At 49.3% G+C, this 18,828-nt stretch overlaps 1 protein-coding gene across 1 annotated transcript in view; it reads right to left on the bottom strand.

Moving 5' to 3' along the window:
• Positions 1-18,828, bottom strand: part of HIP1R (huntingtin interacting protein 1 related) — a 90,251-nt gene that overhangs the window by 36,613 nt on the left and 34,810 nt on the right. Inside the window, exons 9-17 of the mRNA XM_015417650.1 lie at positions 15,711-15,851; positions 11,846-11,903; positions 9,670-9,745; positions 8,342-8,479; positions 7,191-7,249; positions 5,749-5,821; positions 3,888-4,071; positions 2,796-2,884; positions 1,100-1,216 (exon numbers count right to left, since the gene is read on the bottom strand). Coding sequence (XP_015273136.1) covers positions 1,100-1,216; positions 2,796-2,884; positions 3,888-4,071; positions 5,749-5,821; positions 7,191-7,249; positions 8,342-8,479; positions 9,670-9,745; positions 11,846-11,903; positions 15,711-15,851 — 935 coding nt within the window. The remainder of the gene's footprint in view (positions 1-1,099; positions 1,217-2,795; positions 2,885-3,887; positions 4,072-5,748; positions 5,822-7,190; positions 7,250-8,341; positions 8,480-9,669; positions 9,746-11,845; positions 11,904-15,710; positions 15,852-18,828) is intronic.

Genomic DNA, 18,828 nt, shown 5'->3' with positions numbered 1-18,828 from the left:
GAGGAGGCCCTGGGTAGAGATGTGAAGGCCCGGGAAAAAAACGGAAAAATTCGGGGGGGAAACAGGTTTTTTCCGTTTTTTCCTGAAGCCTTTTTTGTTTTTTTCCGAAAAATTGGAAAAACTGAAAAAATAAAATAAATTGACTATGGAATGTTTTATTTTAACATGATGAATAAAATATTTTAAGACAAGGTGTTCAAATATTTTCCAAATCATTTCTAAAATATATAAAAGAAAAGAAATTGATTATGGAACGTTTTATTTTAACATGATTAATAAAATATTTTAAGACAAGGTGTTGAAATGTTTTCCAAATCATTTCTAGAAAATATGTATGGTATCATATTGATCTAATTTCTGTGCACTGAGGACAAGCAAGTCCTAGGTTACAAACTGAACTCTCCAATGCAAGAACAAGATGCATTTCTTCCTTTAGGAGGTGCTATTGTCAGAAGAAAATTAAAAGGTTTCAGTTTTGTTTTTGCATGTGGATGGGTATTCTGTTTGTAATAATTGTTTGGATACACTATATTTTTAATATGCTAGTTGTGATAATTTCATGCCAAGTAAAAATGCCCATAGTCATATTTTATGTTCCTAAAGTAACAGAATGACTTTCAATCTAGAAAAGACAAAAGAAATGCTAATGTAGCATTTTTTTTCAATTTTTCCGAAAATTTCCATTTCCCCCCCCAAAAAACGGAAAAAAACCGGGTTTTTTTCCGAGCCTCAAAATTTCCGGAAATTTTACATCTCTAGCCCTGGGGCAGGGGTGGATTAAGGCTCGCTGGTGCCCTAAGCACTGACCAATCTTGGTGCCCCCCCTCCCTTCCACACTGACCGAGTCCATTTTAGTGGTTGACCTGTCTGACCAGATATACAATGTAGGTTGCAGCAATACAAAAATGTATTCATATGATAACACAATAATACTGTACAAACTAAGCCAAGCTTGGGCTACATAAAGTTCTTTTCACCCTTTCCACAACTTTGTGGTGCCCCCCTTTGGCCCTGGTGCCCTAAGCACGTGCTTAGTCTGCTTCATGGTTAATCCGGCCCTGCCCTGGGGTGCAGAGAGCTCCGCAAGCGGAAGACGCACCTTCATTTCCGACTCCCGCTTCACCTGCTCCATCTGGAAGGTCAGCTGCTCCTTCACCCGGGCCACTTCCTCTTGGCTCTGCTGGGTGACCGTCAGCTGCTTGGCGGTGTCGGCATTCTGGGAGTCAAGATATTTATTTATTTACTTATCTTACTTCATTCATGTATACTTCACCATTCTCCCTGACGGGGACCCAAAGCGGCTTACGGCATTCTCTTCGACAACCCCGTGAGGCAGGTTCGGCTGAGTGAGCGTGCCTGGCCCAAAGTCACCCAGCGAGCTTCCATGGTACGAGTGAAGATTCGAACCCGGGTCTCCCAGACCCTGATCCGACACTCTTAACCACGACACCCCACTGGCTGAACATACAAGGCTGGCAAAAGAATTCTGCCAAGTTTGGTGTGAGAGCCAGTTTGGTGTAGTGGTTAGGAGCGCGGACTCTAATCTGGGAGAACCGGATTTGATTCCCCACGCCTCCACTCGCAGCTGCCAGATGACCTTGGGCAAGCCATAGTTTTGATAAGAGCTGTCCTTGAAAAAGAGCAGTTTCTGTCAGAGCTCTCTCAGCCCCGCCTACCTCACAGGGCGTCTGTTGTGGGGAGGGGAAGGAGTTTGTAAGCCGCTCTGAGACTCCGAGTGAAGGGTGGGGGATAAATCCAATCCCCCCCTCCTCTTCTTCTTCTTCGTCTTAGAAAGCAGACTCCTTCTCTGTAGAGGAGCCATTTACTGCTTAGAGCGGTTGCCGAGGAAGTGGGTGTCTAGGGAGGTGGTGAGCTCCCCCTCTCTGGCAGTCTTCAAGTAGCGGCCGGACGAACACTGGTCAGGGATGCTCTCGGCTGATTCTGCATTGAGCCGGGGGTTGGACAAGATAGCCTGTAGGGCCTCTTCCAACTCGATGATTCTATGCCCAGCACTCATAATGCAACTTGTTGCTGGTAAAAATCAATTCTCACAGTGACTGTATTTCATCTGGCTGTGAGAAAGATGGTGGGGAGTCGCAGACACCTCTTGGAACAGCGCGCACGTCGTCCACAAGAAGAGCATACAAAGTTCCTGTCCTCACCTGCCAGCACTATTTGAAATCCCTGTCTTTTGAAAATGCTTCCTCCGCCCGCCCGCCCGCCCCCTTTTTGGCACATTGGAGGCTATGCGATCACCCTTTCTAACCTGAAGTATCCTGCCTGTGTGCTTAAAAGGTATCTTCCCATAATGCAATGCTGTTCCCTCCATGGCAGGACTAGTCCTGCAGATGAGGAGCCATTCGTGCAGCACTGACAGAAACTTGGAGGGGAAATTGCCGTTCACCGGAGAGAGCCCCTAACTGCTTCTGGGAAGCATTTAGGGCCAGGGAATTCCCTCTGCCGCAATGAAGGGATTCTCAGATTAGAAGAAGAGGAGGAGGAGATTGGGTTTACACCCTGCCCTTCACTCAGAGCGGCTTACAATCTCCTTCCCCTTCCTCTCCCCACAACAGACATCCTGTGAGGTAGGTGGGGCTGAGAGAGCTCTTTCGGCAACTGGTCTTGAGAGAACAGCTCTGAGAGAACTTGTAACTGACCCAAAGTCACACCTGCAGCTGCACATGGAGGAGTGGTCAATCGAACCCGGTTCTCCCAGGTTAGAGTCCGGGCTCCTAACCAGTACACCAAATTGGCTCTCATGGCCAAAATAGAACCGCAGGCAGAAGGGGCCTTACCTTCCTCAAGAGCTCCGCGTGCGTGTTGATCAACTCATTGTGCTTCTCTTTCAGCTTGGTGTAGCGGAGTTCTGTGGCGCTGGCCTTCTCTGGCACGGGAAAGACAAAAGCCAGAGTTCAGACTTTTCCCTAGCGGTGAAACTGATGCTCCCGAGAGACGGTGGGCAACATGGGGTCTCAGTCCAGCCACTGGATTTAGGGTTCCCATTTCCCTGCTTATGATGGGACACCTCCTGCCAGTTGGGAGTCCTGACCATAAAGCTCCTGGTGATTCCTAGAGCTACCTGGAAGTGGGAAAGGGTAGCTCTAGCAGTCACCAGAAACTCTATGGTAATGTTACGACAGAGTTCCTGGCAATTGCTAGAGCTACCCTTGTCATTTTTGGGTATCTCTAGGAATCTCCAGGAACTCTATGGCCACAACTTCCTTTAATGCCCTTATTTTTCATTTTAGTTTTTCTCCAGGGATATGCCCTTATTTTTCATTTTAGTTTTTCTCCAGGGATACTGTCTGCCCCCCACACCTTATTGTGCAAGCCAGGGGAGTTGGATCCTGCAAATCCATTCCACTAAGGGTGGCCTGATATTGTTCTGGTTACAGCCGCATCAATACTGTGGTTTCTTTTTGCTGGTAACGTGAGGGCTGCCAAGTCCCCCGGGTGGGCGGGGGTTTGCAAGCCCAAAGGGCCCCCAACACGCCAGTCCAGATCCGGCCAGCAGGGGGAACCCCACCCCCAAAGTGCCCAGTTTGGGCTGACGTGCCTTGGGCAATGACATCGCCTGGAAGTGACGTCATCATGCTGGGCATGTCACCAGGCAACGCTGTAGCAACCAGCCTGAAAACTCTATGGTACCATAGAGTTTTCAGGCTGATTGCTAGAGTGCCACCCGGCGACGTGCCCAGCATGACGACATCACTTCCGGGCGACGTCACAGCGGTGCGCCTGCGAATGTCCCAGGCTGTGACCAACTCTCCCCCGCTGCACCAGGTAAGACACTTGGCAACCCTAGGTAAAGTACAGAGTATGCAGCTGGACACACAGGAAGAGCTAGAGCGGCTTGCTACCTTCTGTGGCCCCACAGCGCCACCTACTTTCCGCCTCCAGGCAGAGGCTCCTGTTCTTGCTGCTCTCCAGCTTGGCCTTCTGCAGCCTCTCCAGCTCGTCCCGGAGCTGCTCGTTGTCCACCAGGGCCTTCTGCTTCTGCTTCCGCTGCTCCTCCACCTCGGCCTCCAGGCTGTTGATCTGGGCCTTCAGCTGAGTGATGTACCTTTGAGCCTGGAGAAAGGACACACAGGAGAGGAAGAGGGTGTGTGCTTTCCTGCACCGATGGAGCAAAGCGTCGCTGGGAAGCCTCCTCTCTCATTCCTGCTTTTGAACGAGGTGGAGGCAGCCCCTGCCCAGCCTCCTGCTCTAAGCTCCACCCACCTGCCCTGCCCACCCATGATTCCCCTGGGCTCTGCATGGAATTTTCCACAATAATCTTTCAGATGCTTAAATGATCCTGAAAAAGAGAGATCCAGGCTGAGCTGCTCTAAGGGTGAGCAAGGCAGGGTGCTTAGAAGAGGGGAGAGGTAACTGCCGGAAGGTTTATTCACGTAGGAAAAGGTGTTCATTCTATGACAAAGTTTTATGAAACCTTGAAGAGAACAGCTCTTATTTAGCCCAGAGTAGCAACCCGCAGACACTAGATTTGGCAGAGACGTTCCTCTTGATTATGAGGCAGTCGCTGATTTGCCATTCATTCTGTTGATGCTTTGCCCACAAACATGGCACCCTCAGCTCGGAAAGGCTGCTATGGCTCTGTACAAGCTCACTTTGTGTCAGACCTGATTGGCCTTACTGAGGTACCATATGAACTGCATAAGAAGAGGAAGAAGAGGAGGAGGAGATTGGATTTATACCCCGCCCTTCATTACCCAAAGGAGTCTCAGACTCCTTCCCCTTCCCCTCCCCACAACAGACACCCTGTGAGGTGGGTGGGGCTGAGACAGTTCTGAGAGGCCTGCTCTTGAGAGAACAGCTCTGACAGAACTTGTGATTGACCCAAGGGCACACCAGCAGCTGCAAGTGGAGGAGTGGGGAATCAAACCCGGCTCTCCCAGATTAGAGTTTGCGCTCCCGACCACTATGCCAAACTGGCTCCAGCTTTTTTCCGCCCGTAGGCAGCTTTGGGATTCTGACACCACACTATAGGCACAGCCACAAAATGGCTGCCGCAGCTGACCTTCGGTCACACCGTCAAGATCTTTGTGTTGCGGCGGCAGCAGCTGCCAAAGCGGCGTTTAAAAAAAGAAATCTGCACAGCCGATCAAATCTCTGATGACCGATCAGAACCCTTCCTCGGTGAAAGCCCCACCTGGCTTGGTTATTTCCAGAACAATGAGAAAGAGCAAGCACAGGCCTGCCTCCCCCCCCCCGCCCCCGCCCTTGCCTTGGGTTTGCAATTCAAAGCAAGGAAATACTTTGCATGTCTCCTGGGAACCCGAGAAGGATGGAGTCACAGCCGTTGCTGCACACATACCCCAGCAGCTGGGGGGGCCCCTCTGAAATAGAGTTGTGCCTAAACTACATTATAGATTTGCCTTCAAGTCAGAGCTGACTTACGTTGTATGTATGTTTGTATGTGTATAATATGAAAAATAATAAAAGTGTACCTAATGGGTACTTAAAAAAAAAAAAGCTGCATGCTTTGACAAAATTCCTTATTTTGGATATTTTTGCCAGCTTTACTGTTTTGCATGGGTAAATTCGGTTTCTTTCTGTTCGTTGAACGGCTTCGAGCACAATCACTGGAATGCGTTCTGACAGTTCAGCAGCCATCTTCCGCCGATTGCATTTTTGCAGTCAATGAGGACGAGAACCTTGCTTGGAAGGAAATGAATCCGGAGATTCTCAGGGAGCTGGACTTCACACCTGGGGCCACCTGCTGCCTGCCTCCTTCGATGATCTTACCTCGAGTTTGATCTTCTCCAGCTCTCCTCGAAGCAGGTCAATTTCTTTCTTTAAATTCTCTATCTGGAGATCCCTGTGGAATAGAACATAGTTTAAAAAAAATGAGGTGATGCTCAAAGAAAACTGGCACACATAGCAGTAGAAAAGAGCCAGAGTCCAGGAGCACCTGAAAGACTAACAAAATTTGTGGCAGGGGAGGAGCTTTCCTGAGTCGCTGCTCACTTCTTCAGATACGAAGAAGTATCTCACGAAAGCTCATACATCGTATCTGAGGAAGTGAGCAGTGACTCACGAAAGCTCACACTCTGTCACAAATTTTGTTAGTCCTTAAGGTGCTACTGGAGTCTTGCTCTTTTCTGTTGCTACAGACAGACTAACATGGCTGCCCATCTTGATCTACCTGAAGAAGTGAGCAGGGACTCACGGAAGCTCCTCCCCTGCCCCAAATGTTGTAAGTCTTGACGGTGTTCCTGGACTCTTGCTCTTTTCTACCGCTACAGACAGACGAACACGGTGATCCTTGTTGAGCTATCTGGCACATATAGTGCTGCAAAAGAGCATAATCTGCTCAAAGTTACCAAGATGAATCTTATCTTTGCTGTGAATTCACTAGGCAGGCTCCAGCGAGCCCCTCGCTCACAGCCCCAGCGCTCCAATCATCGAGACAACGGTAACACTGCCACTAGCCTGCCTGACAGGGGTGTTGTAAAGGTTGCTGAAATAAAAGACTGTGCTTTCTGTGAACACTCAAAAGTGCTATAAGAACATAAGAGAAGCCGTTGTTGGATCAGGCCAGTGGCCCATCCAGTCCAACACTCTGTGTCACACAGTGGCCAAACCCAGGTGCCATCAGGAGGTCCACCAGCGGGGCCAGAACTCCAGAAGCCATCCCACTATTGCCCCCCAAGCTCCAAGAAGACAGAGCAGCACTGCCCCAGACATAAGAACATAAGAGAAGCCATGTTGGATCAGGCCAATGGCCCATCCAGTCCAACACTCTGAGTCACACAGGGGCCAAAACCCAAGTGCCGTCAGGAGGTCCACCAGTTGAGCCAGAACTCCAGAAGCCCTCCCCCTGTTGCCCCCAAGCACCAAGAATACACAGCGTCACTTGCCCCACACATAAGATATCACTGCCCCATATATAAAATGTTAAGCTTTATTATTCAGATGTTGTCTAAAAAGCTTGGTGTCCATCGGTAACATTTTATTGATCAATCGATTTTAAATATTTCTACGCCGCCTCTTCAGAGTCTTGTTTGAGGAGGCTTGCAGTTAAAAAAACCACAATGTTAAAACAGCATAAGAACTGTCCAGAAAACAGGAGCAGACTATTAAAAAGCCGATACGATAAAGCTCCTAATTAAAACCCTGGATAAAAAGGTGCTTTCAGTCTGGCGCCTGAAAGAAAGTGAAGTACAAAAGAAAGGAAGAGGCCTGACCTGTCATCTCTGATGCCGTTCGGGGGACCAAAAGTCTGTTCAAATATATCACAAACGACCTGCAAAAGGATGGGAGAAAAAGAACTATCAAAGAATTGATATGGAGTCATTCTCTTGAAAAGGAGGAGGAGGAGGAGATGACAAAGATGACAACGAAGATGAGGAGGAGGAGGAGGAGGAGGAGACTGGATTTATACCCCACCTTTCCCTCGGAGTCCCAGAGTGGCTGACAATCTCCTTCCCCTCCCCCTCCCCACAACGGGGGCAGGCGGGGCTGAGAGAGCTCTAAGAGAACTTGAGGACTGCATTTGCACCCATTTGCAAGACCAAGTTATGTGCAAACTTGTAGGAAGTTTGTGGGCTCAGAAGAGAGGGGGAAAGGCACCCCTGTCCATGGTCAGATGCCCTCAAACCCCTCTTTAGTGTCCAGGGCTGGGCCGGAAAGGACAAAAGGAAAGACCACTTTACACAGAGAGTGATTAAAATGTGGAATTCGCTGCCAGAGGATGATGTGATGGCCACAGGAATAAACAGCTTTGAAAGGGGATTGGATAGATTCACGGAGAATAAGTCTATCAGTGGCTACTAGCCACGGTGGCTGAGGGGAACGTCCACATTCAGAGGCGCTAAGATTCTGAATCCCAGACCCAGGACGCAACAGCAGGGGAAGGCCTCGGCCTCTCTGCCCTGTTGTTGGCCCTCCAGAGGAACTGGTTGGCCACTCTGTGAAATGGGATGCTGGACTAGATGGACCACTGGTCTGATCCAGCAGGGCTCTTCTGATGTTCTTATGAAGGTCTCGGCATCATTGCCCTGTGATTGGCCGCTGTGTGAGACAGGATGCTGGACTAGAGGGACCCTCATTGGTCTGATCCAGCAGGGCTCTTCTGGGGTTCTTATGAAGACCTCGGCCTCTATGCCCTGTTGTTGGACCTCCAGAGGAACTGAGTTGGCCACTGTGTGAGACAGGAGGCTGATCCAGCAGGGCTCTTCTTATGTTCTTATGGGGCAACTGAAAGATAGCTCCAGGGCTCAGCCCTAGTGAAACAGAGGCCTCTGGGGGAAATGACAGTTCCACAGCTTGTGGGAAGGAAACTGCTAGACTTCCAACTTAGACTAGATGAGCCTGAGGACGCCTGACAGTCTCTCACCGGCTGCTCCACAGGTTGGGCCGTGCTGATCTCAATCAAGTTCTCTGGTTCTTCGTCCTCAGGGGCTTCCTCCGGAATCACCACCACAGGCTTCACGTGCTCGGCCAGGGCCGACGCCCGCAGGAAGTTGGGGGGGTTCTGCCGGAGGAACACAGAAAGGATCAGATACATCCCTAGTTTATGCAGACAAAGAAAAAGTAGCTTGCAAAGCCAAAAATACCGCTTCATAATTGTCCGGGCTGGTTGCGAGGACTGTGTAAAGTCACACACACAAACTGCTAGAAGATCAACTCAGTCAATCCTAAAAGAAATCAACCCTGACTGTTCCCTGGAAGGCCAGATAATGAAGCTGAAGCTCAAATACTTTGGCCACCCAATGAGAAGGGAGCACTCACAGGAGAAGACCCTGATGCTGGGAAAGACTGAAGGTCAAAGAAGACGGGGACGGCAAAGGATGAGATGGTTAGACAGTGTCATAGATGCAATGAATATGAAGTTGAGCAAACTTCAGAGGACGGCGGAAGACAGGAAGGCCTAGCGTGATCTGGTCCACGGGGTCGCGAAGAGTCGGACTCGACTGTGCGACTGAACAACAGCAACAACTCTACCTGTACTTGTCTTTACTTTGAAATCTATTTGCTTCCCCCCCCCCCAACTCTGTAAAATTTAAGATGTAACTTGGCATAACTTGGTCAGCCCATGCCAGATCACTGGGCCTGCTTCTATGCCCTCAGCTTCCCCACCTAAAAAAAAAAAAAAAAAAAGTGTGCCCCACAAACAAACAAAAAACACAAAATTTCCCCCCAACAGTGCACACTTCAGTTTCTCTTTCCTCTCTGCACCATGACATACCCAACGGCTCTCCTATCCTTGTATAAGATTCCATGATTCCTTTCTGCTTCACAAGGGTAATGTTTGGCTCAGCTAGAGGGAAACTTGGACTAAGGCAAACATGAGCCATTTGGGGGCTTTTTAATCTCATAATGTATGGAAATCTTATTTGCTGTTGGAGCTCCTGAACACACAGTCTTTTAAAAAGCACCAGGGATCAAAAGCCATTGTTTTGGACTAGAAAACCCTGCATTCTAACTTCGAAGACAGACAAGCTTGCAAAGGCTGTTTGCCACTGAGCCTGATGTAACTTGGTATATGCTCCAGGACACTGTTGTGACTCTTCTCATGTTCAAGGACTAAACTTTAGTTCTGCAGAGAGGTTTGGGGGTTTAGGCCTTGCAAGCATCAGCTCCAGGGCATATGTACACACAGTAACCCAGAGATTGTGGGGATCCAAGTTTTACAACAAAAGTCACAAGAAAAATAGTAGGTACCTCTGGCAGCCGTGGGATCTGGATAAGACGCTTGAAATACAGCATATCGGATGCTCTGTTGAAAAAGTTTTTGAGGCTGCAAGGAGAAAACAAGAGCAGTTCATAAGTGAGCAAAGAGCAGGAAAGCGAGCCCTACTGGATCAGACCAATGGTCCATCTAGTCCAGCCTCTTGCTTCCTTCAATGGCCAGGCAAATGCCTCCAGGAAGGCCACAAGCAGGGAAGGCAACAGCCATAACCTGTTATTTGTCTCCTAGCAACTGGCATGTAAAGGTAGAGTGTCACAGGGCATGGAGGTTCCATTTGGCTATCCTGGAAAACAGCCACCGAGGGACCAACGTGACAAATCCTCTCCTCCTTTAGCTAGTCTGCTTCCCCTTTAAATGGCCAGTGCAAAATCTTGCAGCAGCAGATCCCTCAAGCCCCACAACTGCACTTGCAAACCTACAAGGCTGAGAGGATTTAGAAAAGACGACATGTTTCTAGATCTCAGGGGTAAGAAGCAACGCGTGCAGCCAATTCTACCAACGTCTCAGACACATGGGGAGCTGAGATGGATTCCAGAAGGTTCTGCTGGCCCAGGCCAGCCCGGTCTCGTGAGGTCTCGGAAGCTAAGCAGGACCGACCCTGGCAAGAAATTGGAAGGGAGACCTCCAAGGAATCCAGGGCTCGGGACGCAGAGGCAGGCAATAGACAGCAACCTCTCTGAAATGTTCCAAGCTCCACTAGGGGTCATCAGAAGTCACCAGAACTTCTTGTTCACTGCCTTGGGGACCCTGATCAGGTCGAAGGGCAGCATGAGAGTGTCTTAAACAAATAAATTATCTCACACAGCCTCCAACTTTCTTGGTGAGAAATCACAAGTCCTCGCTCACACCTGGGCGGGAGGCAGTATTGATGGAACTTTCTGATGAATCCTAATTCAGCCATTTCATTTTAGATTCTCCCAGATTGGAAGGGGCTAACGTTTTTTCATTAGTAAGTTCTACAAGCACAGGATCACACTGTTGTTACACAATGAGGGTATCAGTTGCAACGGAGAGTGCTTTTTCTTCTTGTTTGGCCATTTGGTAAGTTTACCATGGTTGCATTGCTTTGCATTTTATACAAATTTTTTGTTTTAAATGAACATAAGAACATGAGAGGAGCCAATGCTGGATCAGGCCAATGGCCCATCCAGTCCAGCACTCTGTCACACAGTGGCCAAAAATACCAGGTGCCATCAGGAGGTCCAGCAGTGGGGTCAGAAGCCCTCCCACTGTTGCCCCCCCCCCCAAGCACCAAGAACACAGAGCATTCTTTGCCCCAGACCGAGAGTTCCCATCTATACCTTGTGGCTAATAGCCACTGATGGACCTCTGCTCCATAGGTCTATCCAATTCCCTCTTGAAGCCGTCCATGCTTGTAGCTGCCATCACTTCCTGTGGCAGTGAATTAAACTTTGTTGATCTTAAAGGTGCCACTGGAATCAAAACTTTGTTCTGTTCAGACCAAAACGGCTACCCGCATGAATCTATGCTTTAGCCGTTATAGCAGGAAGAACCATCATTCATTACATGCTGTCTTTGAAATGCTGGACATCTCTTGACATTTCAGCCAATGACTTTTTTGTCTCGGAAAAGTTAGATCAACCCTATGGGAACTTTTTCACGCCTTGAGGATTATTCAGTCCTAAACCTAAAGGCTCAGACTTGTGTCTGTGCTATAACACTGCACAGAAGTGAAATCACAGACAAACACACAATTGCCCGCAACTAAAAATCTAGCATATTAAGGAGAAGGCTAGTCCACAGGCTGTGGTGCTAGATTTACAGGTGTGGGGTTTTTTTTTTGTTTCAAAGGGCTCTTTCGCACTCTAATTTGTGTCACTTGTGTATCCCTACTGATGTGGAGTTTTTTTTCTTTTCTGAAGTTATTTTGCTCCTTCTAGTGGTCGATTCGATATTACACTGCTGTATTTCCGGCACATTTCCCACCAGTTGTGATGTAATATCAAATTGACCACTAGAGGGAGCAAAACAGGTGCCGAAAGGGGGGAAAACCCCTGAAGCAACAGGGACAAACAAGAGATGAGAATGAGTGTGCGGAAGAGCCTTAAATGGAGGAACATTTAGTTCCTACTGCAGATTCAAGTGGTGGTACTCAGACACAGGTTTCCTAAAGGCCACAGCCATTACCTGCGGAACTGCTCGTGGAACCGGTCCCGATGTCCTTGTAGCGTATCCGCTGGCAGGCCTAGAATAGCCACAGAGGAGAAAAGAGGAGGAGGAGGAGGTCAGAGCCCTTAGCATGCCACATGCCAAAACAGCCTCCAGAATTACTGACCCCACACAGTGCTGAAGTCCCTGTTCCGTGCCCGTTTGCAAGCGAATAAGAGGTCGATCTTCTAGGTACAGCGATGCTAAACCGGCAGCACCGTGCCACTCCCATCAAACTCACCAGCCTGTGAAAGAGCAGACTGTGCTCTACATGGCACCTTCCTGATCCCGCACATGCATTTGATGCGTCCATGCAAGGGGGGGGGGGACAGACAGAAGGCATCCATGCACCTGTTCAGAGACTTAAAACTCCTAGAGGCCCAGGGAAGGAACTGAGCCCTGAAGGGTGTCAGCAGGAGCCATTCACCCCAACGACAAGGCAAACACCGCGACAAAATGAAGAGGGTGGTTTTGCAGGGACCATAAAGGAAGGGCGGCTGCGCCTGTAGCCAGGGATTTTTAAAGGCAGCTTTCTGAATGCACGGGCACATTAATGGGTTTAAATGGGTTTAAATTGCCGGCGGAAAGGTACCAGCTGGAGATTAGGGGAAATGTCTTTACAGTAAGATTAGTTCAGCAGTGGAATCGGCTGCCTGGGGTGGTGGTGGGCTCCCCCTCACTGGCAGTCTTTAAGCAGCGGCCAGACAAACACCTGTCAGGGATGCTCTAGGGCAGGGGTGTCGAACTCATTTGTTATGCGGGCCGGATCTGACATAAATGAGACCTTGTTGGGCCAGACCACGTGTGTCATAAAATGTAATGCCAGGTAACGGAGATATAAACTTTATAAAGGACATAAACACAAAAGGGTGGTTTTTTAAACTTAAAATAAAAAACATGCTTAAAACATTAGCACTCTTGCAATGTTTTGTTTATTTAACAGTGCCTGATAACTGACGTCTCTTGCTCTGAATTATTGCATCAAAATGTCTGTGCTGTTGCAATCTTGAGTATGCTGTTCGGGTGTGTATCTGTAAGCTGCAAACCTACGATGATGCAGCAGCAGCAGAACTGGAAGCAGCAGCAGAAGACAGCCAGTTCCACTGCGGACCTAATAGACGCCCTCCAGGGGCCTCATCCGGCCCCCCGGCCGCATGTTTGACACCTTGCTCTAGGCTGACCCTGCATGGAGCAGGGGGTTGGACTAGATGGCCTGTCTGACCCCTTCCAACTCTATGGTTCTATGTCCAAACAGCCCATGTCCAGAATAGGTACTGTGCAAGGCTTCCGAATGAGCACAGAGAGGTGGCTAAATTGTGCTTTCTTTGGATGAAATGGGATAAAAATGCTTGGTATACAGAAAGATATTTGATCTTCTTCCCAAGTTTCAGAATGAAGCTCTTCTTAGCCCTGAGGTTTCACTAACCTGCCCATAACATTCTCAAAGGTTAATTAATACTGTCCTGCACGGCACCCCCAAAATGACAACTTCATCTTGGGTGGAGGCATTGCCGTAGGACTCAGATTTCCCTGAAAAAACTAAAGACTAGGAGGATTCCAGACTCTCTGTGAAATTAAAGCCGGCAAATGCTGTTCCCTCCCCAGCAGCTTGTCAGAATTACCCTGTCTAAAACAGCAAAAACCAGGTCAACGCGAAGGAGGAAACTAGATAGGTCAAGGAGGAGGAAGGGCACAGCTCCACAATTACAGCAGCTATTAAAAATGCCTTTACACATCAACACAGTATATATTGAGGGTGTGTGTCTGTGTGTGCTCAGATCTTGTTTCTGGGTTTTGTTTTTAAGTTGTGGCACACACTGCCACGGGATGCAGTGTTATCCAGAGCAGAGCAGAGGTCCATCGGTGGCTATTAGCCACAAGGTATAGATAGGGACTCTGGGGCAAGTGATGCTCTGTATTCTTCGTGCCTTTGGGGGAACAACAATGGGAGGGGGCTTCTAGTGTCCTGGCCCCACTGCTGGACCTCCTGATGGCACCTGGTATTTCTGGCCACTGTGTGACACAACAGAGTGTTGGACTGGATGGGCCTTTGGCCTGATCCAACATTGGCGTCTCTTATGTTCTTATGTTCTTATCCACCAGCTCAGATAGATTTAAAAGGGGATCAGACGACCCACTAATGCCCATTGGCCTAATGTTTACAGTGGAGCCTCCACATTCAGAGGCAGTGTACCTCCAAAGGGCAGTTACCGGGGGGGAGGCAGCAACAGGGGAGGACCCAGCTCTCAGCCCTGCTTGCAATCTTTTCAAGGGCATTAGGTAGCTACTGTGAGGGCGAGCATGCTGGATTCCACTGACAGCTGCAGAGTCCCTTTGGCCTACCCAGTGGGCTCTTTGGATGCTGTAAAAATTTCAGAATTTCAGTATTTCTAAATTTTTAATTTTGAGGGGGTATTTTGTGTGTGTGTGTGGCCTGGAAGTCATGGTTGACTTCTGGCAACCCTAAGTGGGGCTTGGATGTTTCTCAGAGGTGGCTGACTATTGCCTGCCTCTGCGTCCCACCCCTGGAATTCCTTGGAGGTCTCCCTTCCAAGTACTTGCCAGGGTCAGCCCTGATTTGCTTCCGAGGTCTGATGAGATCGGGCTTGCCTGGGCTACCCAGGGTCAGGGCTCTAAATTCTGTGTCACGTGCTTCCCTCTCTCCACACTCACATGGCTTTTTCACAGACTCATCTGTTTTACAGCTTTATCGGTTACACTGATGGGTGGCTTTTTTTAATCGACTCAAAGCGGGGTATCATATGTGGCCATAGTCTAGGGAATTAACTTGCACTTGCAATGTATCTGAGACCTTCGGGTCTGAGCGGTATAGAAACCGAATGTAATAATAATAATAATCATTACAAACTGAATAGCCTACTCTGTTTTGGTAGGTTAGGCCGAGAGAGGGAGAATAGCCAAAGGCCATCCAGGAAACTTCACGGTGGGAACCTGAAACCAGTTTAGCCTGACACTCTAACCACTATACCACGTAGGGTTGCCTGACCAACCGCCCCCCCGGTGGAGGCGGGGGCTCCCGCCACCAGGTCTCACCGCTCCGCTGCCTATCAGCTAGCCAGCAGCGGGGGATTTACCTCAAAAAGAGGGAGGCTCAGCAGATGCCCAGCAACGTGTCTACGTCTCTTCCAATGTGACCCAGAAGTGAGGTCATCGTGTTGGCGACACTCTGGTATTTGGGAAAAAACTCTATGGTAGAAGCCAAATTTACCACAGAGTTTTTGCCCAAATATCAGAGCAACGCCCCGACGTCACCAACACGATGACCTCACTTCTGGGTCACATTGGAAGTGACGTAGACATGTCGCTGGACGTCCACTGGGCCTTCCTCCCATCCCCCGCCGGTTACCAGGAGAGACCCGGCAACCATAGTACCACATTGGCTGTGGATAGGGGACTATTTACAACAGGGGTCTTTGATTTTTTTGAGACTGCGGGCACATTTGGAATTTTGAGACGGGATGGTGAGCACCACCCCAAAATGGTTGCCACAGGAGGCGGCCCTGACTGGAATACCTTATCATGCCTTCTGGGGAAAAGGAAAGCCTGAAGAGGAACCGAACCACACACTAAAGAAAGCCCAGGTGCTCACTATTCCTCCTTTCCCTTCAGTGGAAAACCCTTTCATTTGAAGGAGGGCAGCCAATCACAATGGCCCCACCCACTTTCTGAAAAGCTTGGCGGGAGCCAAGAGACGTAGTGGCGGGAGCCATGGCGCCCGCGGGCACCCTGTTGGGGAACCCGGGTTTTACAGAGAGGCTCAGCACTTCGCCTGGATTCTCCTCCCAAGCACCGCTCCTCCCCTGCCCCTTCAAGAGCGACTTACACGAATGGAGCTTGAACATCAGCTTGACCGCGTAGTGGTAGAGGTGGCTGCAGTCTTGAACCACCTGGATGAGGGGGGCCAGGCGGCACTGAACGGCGGACATCTGGGACACGGCCATGGCGGTGTTGAGCTGCCTGAAAACTGGAGGCGGGAAAGGAGGAAGGTGGGTTTGGGGCAGGGCAGCAGGTATTTCCCAACCTGGAACTGGCAGCCTGAGCTGTCGCCTCCCCTCCATGGAAAAGCAGCGCACCGGGGAGTGGGGGAAAGCCCACTCTAGTAACCTGCATTCTTCACGCAGTCAGTTTAGCAAGCTAATTGCTGGGAGATGTTTCGATAGTGTGGTGGAAAGCGCCGTCAAGTGGTAGCCGACTTATGGGGGAGCCCTTGGGGTGTGCGAGGCAAGAGATGTTCAGAGGTGGTTTGCCACTGCCTGCCTCTAGGGGGCGACTCTGGGCTTCCTTGGTGGTCTCCCATCCTGGGACTAACCAGGGCTGACCCTGCTTCACTTCCGAGATCTGACGGGATCAGGCTAACCTGGGACATCCGGGACAGAGCTTCAGAAGTTACTACCACACTTGTATGAAGAGGAGGAGGAGGAGGAAGAGGAAGAGGAAGATACCCCGCCCTTCACTCAGAGTCTCAGAGCGGCTTACAAACTCCTTTCCCTTCCTCTCCCCACAACAGACACCCTGTGAGGCAGGTGGGGCCGAGAGAGCTCTTTTGAGGACTGCCCTTGAGAGAGCAGCTCTGACAGAACTATGGCTTGCCCGAGGTCATCCAGCAGCTGCGAGTGGAGGCGTGGGGAATCAAACCTGGTTCTCCCAGATTAGAGTCTGCACACTTAACCACGACACCAAACTGGCTCTAGGAAGACAGGCTCATAAGGAATCATCCCCTCCATGGTATTTCTTGGGGATGTGGAATGAAATAGTGTAGCCCGATCTCATCCGATCTCGGAAGCTAAGCAGGATTCGCAGCGGGAAGGGAGACTACCAAGGAAAGCTCTGCAGAGGCAGACAAGGGCAGACCACCTCCGTTGAATCACTTGGCTTGAAAATCCTAGAATCATCGAGTCGGGAGGGATCTCCAGGGTCATCTAGTCCAACCCCCTGCACAATGCAGAGAATTCACAAAAACCTTCCCGTCACCCAAAAACACCCCAGTGACCCATGCTCCATGCCCAGAAGATGACAAAAAAAAAAACCCTCCAGAATCCCCGGCGAAACTAGCCTGGGGAACAATTGCTGCCTGACCCCAAAGTGGCGCTTGGCATTTCCATGGGCATGTAAAAGAAGGGCCATGAGAACTAAGCACTAATTTTAATTGGGTTTTAAAATTGTATCGGATTTATTTCGTTGTAAACCGCCCTGAGCCCCGTGTAAACAGGGAAGGGCGGTTAAGAAATCTAATGAAATAAATAAATAACCCTCCCTGCCCTCCGTCTTATGACCTGCCCAAGTTCACAGAACCCGCGTTGGCGTCAGGCGGCCATCGAGCCTCTGTTTAATCGCTGGGACCTGACAGGGCTTTGCACACATACATGCTGTTTCTCATGAACTAGCATAATGTAATCCCAAATTCAAATTTTACATCTTCCACGGACTAACTAGGTGGCCTGAAGGAAGGCATTCTCTTCTCGCTCCCCCCACCCCCACGTAGCACTATGAGGAAAAAATTATCGTATGGCATTGTGTGTAGAATATCAAAAAAGAGGGGGGGGGGAATCTAAACCAACTGAGCACAAATCTCCAAAGGAAGTTTAGAAAACTTATTGAGGGGCAAAAGTTAAAAACATAAGTACGTGTACGAAAGAGTGTTTATTTCAAAGACATATAAAAACCCAGTCGGGGCCCAAATAAAGCCACATAATATGTTCAAAGTTACAAATACACAAAAAAGAGAACAATGTATGACCTGACGCATTTCGGCTCACGAGAGCCTTCTTCAGAGGTCAAATAGTACAAAACACACCAAGCAACAGAGTCTCTGTAACACATGTAAGGCAATAAACAATAAATAAAACAGGGCCAAAATTGGAATGTTCCAATACGAATGGAATGACACAACAAAAGGTTTCCATTTGGGGCCACGAATATATCTGCCCTTCTGTTAAAAGTGATTGTATATACTGGAAATAATATGTACCTTCCAGTTTAGGTCCTAAGAGAGCAAATAAAGTTGCCTTGTCAGGGACAATGTGCCATCGATATGTAACGGTGCCAGCTGGCTTCAAGTGGGGGAGTTGGGAGTCCAGGTAAGAGTCTGCTGCCCTTTACACCAGTTTGGTGTAGGAGAGCCAGTTTGGTGTAGTGGTTAAGCGCGTGGACACTAATCTGGAAGAACCAGGTTTGATTCCCCACTCCTCCACTTGCACTTGGCTGGACGACCTTGGGCAAGCCATAGTTCTTTCAGGGCTGTTCTTGAAAAAGAGCCGTTTCTGTCAGAGCTCTCTCAGCCCCACCGACCTCACAGGGTGTCTGTTGTGGGGAGGGGAAGGGAAAGGAGTTTGTAAGCCGCTCTGAGACACCTTTGGGTCGTGAAGGGCGGGGTAGAAATCCAATCTCTTCTTCTTTACCACTACATCAAACTGGCTCTCTGAGGAACGTAACGGTCTTCCTTACAGGGTGGTCATGAACAGTTACTGTGATAATAGACGGGAAGTCCTCTGTGCTGTCACCAAGCACCATATAAAAAGCTACGGACGATTATTACGAAGACTTGGCTAAGCAGAATTTCCATGCTCAGAGATAATCGACCTCCAATGTACTAAATGCCGGGCGCAAACAAAACCCCACCCACCCCAGCCAGCAGATGGCACTCTTCATCACACCTCGCTGGTCAGCTTCTCAGATGCGGATGGAGTAGCCACGGAGATGCTCTGGGTCTGGGACAGTAAAACAATCCCTAAATTCTTCTACGTTAACATCCCAGGAGGTACAGGCTGGCCGAGGAAATAAGGAATCAGAACGCAGCAGGCGACTGATTTCCCCGTGTACCGGCTGCCGCTGGCTCTGTTGACTCAGGCGGCCTCCAAGCGGTGCCAGAGCAGTTGACAGAGATTGCAGAAGATTTATCATTAACTAGAAGTGTACATAAGCCTCGCTGCAGGCGGAAGGAA

Source organism: Gekko japonicus, unplaced genomic scaffold, assembly GCF_001447785.1.
Source record: "Gekko japonicus isolate JY-2015 unplaced genomic scaffold, Gekko_japonicus_V1.1 scaffold64, whole genome shotgun sequence".
Classification (NCBI taxonomy): Eukaryota; Metazoa; Chordata; class Lepidosauria; order Squamata; family Gekkonidae; genus Gekko; species Gekko japonicus.
Note: the sequence above shows the minus strand (reverse complement) of the source record. Positions and strands in the feature narration are given on the sequence as shown.